General features: G+C 34.9%; 1 protein-coding gene across 1 annotated transcript in view; it reads left to right on the top strand.

Moving 5' to 3' along the window:
* PCOLCE2 (procollagen C-endopeptidase enhancer 2) overlaps positions 1 to 6980 on the top strand; it is a 56479-nt gene extending 49499 nt beyond the window's left edge. The window contains exons 8-10 of the mRNA XM_009890385.1: positions 2874 to 2957; positions 4996 to 5163; positions 6850 to 6980. Coding sequence (XP_009888687.1) covers positions 2874 to 2957; positions 4996 to 5163; positions 6850 to 6980 — 383 coding nt within the window. The remainder of the gene's footprint in view (positions 1 to 2873; positions 2958 to 4995; positions 5164 to 6849) is intronic.
* The last annotated feature ends 557 nt before the right edge of the window (positions 6981 to 7537 follow it).

Genomic DNA, 7537 nt, shown 5'->3' with positions numbered 1-7537 from the left:
ATGTGATGCTCAAATACTGGTAATGAAAGGTATTTAAAAGAGATGAAAATAAACATTATAAAAATGAAACCATAATGACGTGTAAATCATTCTGATGTGACTGCTACTCTAATAATAAATAAATCAGCTCTTCTTCACTATAAAGCACTTCTTAACAAAGTTGTTAGTCCAAACACTTGGTCTCACCTGATCCAGGCTGTCCGATGTCTCACGCTGGATTTGTGGTCAGGGTTTTGCCATTGAGTTTTGCTCTGTGAGCTGTTTGTGTGTGCACATGCAAAAGAGGTGTACTTTACTAATTAACTCCAAATCAATTTTTATGACAACATCAGTGTTAGAAAATAAAACCAATGCAAAGTCATCTGAGAGAAGACAACAGAGGGAAGGTGTTCAAAAGGCCTCGTCAGGCAGACAGAAATAAGAAGTCTTTTCAATGTCTGGTCAGTTATGCATGGTCTAGACATTTCTGATCATAAAAACAAACCAAAGGACACCAAACCTCTACAGTTTAATTAAATTTCTGATCAATCATTTGCATTCAGAAGTGTCCAGTTCAGACAGACTTAGCTTATTATCTTGCAAGTCAGACCTCTTCAAACTTGCACAGAACTGCAGGCATTAATAAAATATTGAGCTTTAGTAGGCACTTTCAAGAATTACCTCAATCTCCATTTTACATAAAAATATTAGTATTTGAAGAAATAAATAAATGTTATGTAATAAATTAATAAAATTAATGAAGATTAATCCAGTACATATGGTTAAGGAATTGATTTTCTTATTTCATTGGATCAAGTCATGCATTTGTCTGTCAATACGGCTATACATAAAATGTTAGGCAACTAAACTTTTAATTTCGATCTTCTCCAATTCATATTTTGGTAAAGTACCTCCCTTGTCTGTCCAAACAATAGGCAGCCTCTACAGACAAATCATAGCAAAGTCAGTCACCAACCAAAATTTTCTAAACTCAAAAGTAAAACTTGAAGTGTTAGCGCAAAAAAAAAACCCAAACCCTGAGAGGACCAAACAAGAATATTTTGCAATGCATAATTCCAGTTTTAAATTTAGAAAAATCAGGACCTCAATAAATTTGTGGCAGCTACCATACTGACATGCACCTGTGACTCATATACCTGCTACATTTCTTACCTTCCTACTACAGACACTGAATTGAAAGACTCAAGGAACATTAAATTATTAGTTTTTGTTGTGTTGCACGTAGCATTGAGATAGGAGGTATTTGCCTGACCTAGCAACTGACACTGTGAGACAGGAAAACTAATTTAATGGCATCGCACCCCACCAAGTGCTAACTGCAATTTAAAATAATAATTCGAAAAATTATCATTTAGTTTAAAGTACTAAAAGCTGAATATAGTGTATTATTTCTACATTGTATTCTACAAAGAAGTCACTTTATAAAAAGCAACTCAGTATATAATTAAAATATTTTTAGAAATACACACAGGTAGAAAAGAACTATGCAGACACATCAAGGCAGAAGTGATGGCAGTGGGAGTCTCACTCCCATGACCATATAGATCTGATGGTAGGACTGAGGCTACATGATGTAGAATATGACTAGATGCGTCTCCATAGACATAATAACTTGCTCTTCAGAACACTTTTCCTTGTGGGAGGCATTTAACTTTCTAAAGAGACTCATTGAATACCAATCATGTGAAGGCAAAAAAAAATAAATAAATAGAACAAACAACCCCAAATCAATGAAAAATATGGGATCCAGGAAAAACTTTGTGTTTGAAAGGCAAAACAATGAGTATGCAGATCTTCTAACAGTCATGAGCATAACACTGAAGACAAAGTAATTTTAATGCCATTCAGCTGACCCTCAGAAACTTGCAAAATTAAAAAATTAATCAATTCATTCAATTAAAAGAGAAGTACAAGTGTAAATTACTGATTAGAAAATTAGTCAGGAGTTCTTTTTCAGAAAGTATAGGCTGGATAAAACGTCTGCAAAATGCTCCATTCTAAAGGAAGTAAAAATACCCACAAAAGTGTTCTTCATAACTAATTCAGTTTTTCCTGGAAAGTAGAGTTATGTAGGGGTTTAGGTTTTTTTAATCTGTCGGTTTCAGCTCCATTTTTCCAATCAATATGATGTCATTGACCAATTCCAAACAAATCTGAAAAGGACATAAAAGCCTTAAAAATACCGCATCCCAACACATTACACAGAAAGGCTTTTAGCTGAGTACAAAGACTATTAACATCCACCCAAGGAGGAAAAAAACCCAAAGTGTATTCACTTGTTTATAAAGAAAGCATTCCCTTTCAGAAAGGAAATGTCAACCCCTACCTAATATTAAATAGATACTTCAAACACTATGTTGTGTTTCAAAATGTCATCACTAAAAATTATACAGTGCTACATGTCGTGAAGCTATGTGAAAAATTTAGAAAAAAAAGTCAGGAATTTGAACTCTGATCTCCACCATCACAGTACAGTAATTTCAGATAAAGGGCCACCCCCTCCCTCTGCAGGGTTACTGTAACATAATGTTATGATACTTTACATGTGCCACTAGGGCTGTATGGCAACAGGCAACAACACCAAACAAGTTAAATATGTAAGATCACACTACAATCAATTGTAAATTTTCTGTAACATCCCATTCTATAAGCTCCTTAGAACAGATACGCAGGTGAGACACACGTGAAAAGATGATGATTGGAGGTGATGGCAGAGAAAAGGAATATTGTTGTTGTGGTGTTCATCCCTTGCAATACAAAATCTCATTAATGTTTACATCACGATTATTAATCTTTCTTTTTTTTTTTTAAACATACTGCTTTGCATTTGTATCAAATACCTCATTTTAATTTACTTTTTCCTTTTCAAAAAGTTGTGAAACCAACAGTTGCCCTGTGCCAGCAAAAGTGTAAGAGGAGTGGGACTCTCGAAAGCAATTATTGTTCAAGCAACTTCGGTAAGGAAGCAAAGTTTGTTTCTTTTTAATTATACACTTGGCACTGTGTTTTTAAACTCATAGGAATTTTACTAGATGTAGTTCTGAGTTATCGTTAATATACAGGCCATATTTCTATACCATCTTATGTGTGTATCTGACATTACTATCTGTGTTTTACTCAATACTTTCTTGGAGATATTCCGAAATAGGCACTGCACACATCTGAAACAAACATACTTTCTCAGTCTGAAAAGCAAATGACAATGGAAGACAACCACCTACAGGGCAGTATTGACTGAGTTCCTGTACTGCCACCTCATTTGTCTAACCAGCCAATACACATTTTATGCTGTACCTGCTGACTATCCCACAATTCAGTTTATAGACTTCCAAAATATTTTTAAAAGCAATTACAAGGCATGGAAGCTCACAAGCACTGCTTTCTGTACACAGACACAAATCATTCAGGTAAAATGGTGTCTGCTGTGTATTTGGATGGCATTGTCACTGCTGATTTATTCAGTTATGTCTCAGAGTATTTTCCCATAATAATACTGGAAGCTTTTTCAGTCCCCTATAAAACATGCCTAAAAATTTGATGGGACAACTTCCCTTCTCTCTCCCCTTTTTTGTTTTTTTTTGTTTTAATCTAACTCTAACTTTATAGCTAATCCCATGAGATTAGAGGAAATCTGCTGTTTGAGGAAAGCGGGGGCAGCTTTGCATCGTTTTGCTAGAAAAACAGCTGAGGGCTGTGGTTGTACCCTGAAGCAGAGTGGACTCACTGCAGCACGACCCCTTACCACTCTTGACCACCAGCCTGTTTTAATTTGCAACCAGTATAGACTGGCCCATGACCAAAAGAAGCAGGTGGAAAAAAAAAAATAAATGGTCTCTCCTCTTACTGACCACACCTCAGCTCTTGTGGCTGACGGTAAATGATACTATATAAAACTTATACCTTTTCCTCTAGCATCAGGATAATAAATCACATCCTCTCACCTTTTGTCAAATACTTGAAATTTTTCAGTTGTTTCCATGGCAGGAGTAAGAGTAAAAATATTTTATAGACTACTGTGAATGCAAGTGTATCCTAAGGTAAGAACAGAAAGTGTGCTCTTTGTAGAATATGATTTATTCCAAGTTTATTTACTGACTTTAGAAAATAAGAATGAATTTAGAACATAAGAGCTATTTCTCTTTCATCATGCATTTCATTTTTATTGTTTCTAGAAATATAACTGCAATAATCAGCATTTTAACATCCACAGTTCTCTTTTGCTTGAACATTCCCATTTAATTAAAAACTCTTGATAATGGTGCAAATTTACAAATGCCTAACCTAAAATGTGGATTATGCAGATTTGTAAAATAAATCTGGCTGGTCACACTTAATAACCAAAGATCTAATTGCTCCTAGGATAGAATAGCTTATCTACAAAAGGTGATCTGAGAAGAAAAAAAAATGCTAATACCATTCACCATTCCCTTTTGATAAATAAAGATGGCTTACAAGTTAATCTGGTCATCCTAGGAAAGAAAAAAGGTATCTTTATTTTCATACTGAGAGGTCTTTGGGAGATGCGGTAGTCTAAATTTAGCTGAAATCACAAATTTGTCTCAGTATCAGGCCTCATACAGATGAAAATCTAGCTCCTAGGGCACTAACTGTTCCCTGCTGCTCATTTGAGAGTGTCACAGCGCTGGGAATTCCGCTTTTGGCCAGAATGTTTTCAATTCACCTTCTCCACTGTTTTAAAATTAGTCATTAGAAAAGTAGTATCAAATTGTACTGTTTAATTGCAATTATCAAAACCTAGACCTGGGCTTGCAAGGGACCGATGCATTCTGGGAACAGTTTTATATTTGGTGCCACCAAAATTTGTCAGTAGTGAGTTATCTATTACGGGTGATACCCACATTTTTCGTAACTGTTTCCAGTATTGTTTTTTTTCCTTATTATGGACGAATATACTTAGTTTCTATGATGCCTCAAAATTTATGTCTAAAAAAATAATAGAAATATATGAAATGTATCAAATGTCTTTTCTTCTAGTAATAACTGGAACTGTAATCACAGCAATAGCGCGGGCTGGCAGTCTGCATGCAACAATATCAATCATTAATGTATATAAGGAGGGAAATTTAGCAATTCAACAAGCCGGCAAGAGTATGAGTGCCAAGATTCTTGTTGTATGTAAGCAGTGTCCTCTCATCAGAAGAGGTAAGTACACAAAAATAACTGCTGTCTGTGTTTATAAAAGACAACAGCTTTGAAAAATGCTATTTGAAATATTACCACAAGAATCAGTAAAATTACAGTAATTGTTTCTATAATCAGCAACATTATAACATTATATTATAATCAATTTAAGATAAAAATAACTAGTTATCCAGGTTTATATTGCATTTCTCAGTTTTACATATAAAGGATTTGACTCACTTAGAGCAAAGGAGTTTGAAAAACTTTTCTTTTTTTTTTTTTTAACCCCACGTAATATAAAGTCAAGTCTGATTTGATTGTCTCAAAGGAAGCTCAGTTAGATTTTGGGTTTGCGTGTATGTATTTTGGAGCTAGTTTTCATACACAGTTATTTAGAAGGGAAAAACAACAGCATGCTAAACCTGGAAAAGCAGTAGGTCACAGCAAATGAAAAAAATCACCATGTTTACCATGTGTACCTTCAGTGTATATTTACATCTTCACTGTAGAAATACTAGTAATATTAAGCCAAATCTGCTCCTGCAAACAGCCAGTACTTCTGCAGCTATCTTAGACAGCTTTATACAGAGTACATCACGCAAGATAATGTCCCATTAAATCTAACAAGGATTATTAATATGGTGTTATAAGAAATACTGAGACTCTGTTTCACTGAAGTAACTCAGTAAAAAATAAAAGTTTTCAACTCTGGCTCCTGAGTAAACAGGCAGAACAGGAGAACATAAATGGAACCATAGCAGGAAACAGTCAAAATAGTTCAATAAGCATCAAAAAAACCCTGAAAACATTTAGGATACTACTGGAATTTAAGCATATTAATTCAAAGTGGGCAGTACAAAAGAGAAAAATCCTTGTTACAAATCAGCTTTTGCTTTTACCTTTAGTTTTCTGCAAACTAGACACCTGTCTAGGAGACATACTAATATCCTTGGTAGAACAAATTGTTTCCTTTTAGGCAGACAATCCTGCTGCCTCCAAACCACACACTTCTGTTTCTCTCCCTAAATCGCCATGAATTATTGAATAGCCATTACTGAATAACTCAACTTTTTTGCTTATACCCCTATAACACTGCTCCTAAGGCCTGGCAAACCCCTAACCCTTCTAAGCCATAAAAACATGCAAATCCATCCGACTTCTCCAAAGCCAGGGCTTATCACACATTAAGCCAACCTTGCTTGCCTGACTGCCTCTCTATATATCTCAAAAATGTTTATGTCTTTGGGGGAGGAAAAGGGAATGAAAAGACTTAAGTGCATTATCCCTTGAGTGCATTATCTCACAAGCTCAGCAAATGAGAAAATATCCTAAAAGAATGAAACACTTTGGGTGTTAGTAGCCAAATTATCCAGTGTTCGTACTATATTTCTAATGTCTTTCAGACTCATTTGACAGTCTACATTTAATTAATATCTCCTATATATTTAATAAGGTAGTAGATGTTAGCACATATATATATTTAATAAGGTTAGTAGATGTTATCTCTTTGATTTTTACATAACTGTACTTTATTGCGTAACAAGCATGGCAAAGGTGGGTAAGGAAGCATAGGCTTTAGGTAGAATGGGAGAAAATGTTAGAAAGCATTGGTAACAGTGCAAACGAATAGAGACCACAGATAAAGAACTACACTTACCAAATTACATTCCAGATTTCTGTGTTGTAATCCTGTGCTCTCCTTTGTAGGTTTAAACTACATCATCATGGGTCAGGTGGAAGAAGACGGCAGAGGCAAAGTCTTTCCCAACAGCTTTGTCATGAGTTTTAAGACTAAGAACTCAAAGATCCTAAATGCCTTGAAAAACAAAACATGTTAAAACTGAAATCTGCAGCTGCATTCTATCATCTCTCTTGAAAAATAATTTTCACTTAGTGTAAGCCATGAAAATACAACCAACTGCCAACACTAAGACCATGCTCACCACGTTCTTCCCTCCCACCCACCTAAGCACACCCTGGCACAAAGCAGTATCAGACATGTACTTACCAAGAGGAGAACAGATCCTCCTAAGTCTTAAAGCCGAAGGTTTGCAGCACAGCCATCTGATCTCAAACATACCAAATTCCAATTACTTGTTAGCCGTTAATTTATAATTGTCCAATTTTTTAAGGATTTGTTTATGTAAAATAAGAATTCTAAGTGCAATATTTATAGTAACTCATTTTAACTTAGCTTTTTCTCTCAAGTTGTTTTATAACATGGGTTTCTGCATTATTATCTGTGCTTAATAAAGTATTTTAAGATTAAATCATACACTGACTAGCTATTCATTATGTATAAAGTGGAGAAGGTTAAACATAGAAACTTTTTTGATCATTTACATGCTTTTGATGGTTTGGGTCTTCCATAGTATGACTGCCACCACACTTCCTG

The sequence above is a fragment of the Charadrius vociferus genome, unplaced genomic scaffold (assembly GCF_000708025.1).
Source record: "Charadrius vociferus isolate BGI_N301 unplaced genomic scaffold, ASM70802v2 scaffold650, whole genome shotgun sequence".
NCBI lineage: Eukaryota > Metazoa > Chordata > Aves > Charadriiformes > Charadriidae > Charadrius > Charadrius vociferus.
The sequence above is the reverse complement of the archived record's forward strand: the minus strand, read 5'-3'. Positions and strand labels throughout refer to the sequence as shown.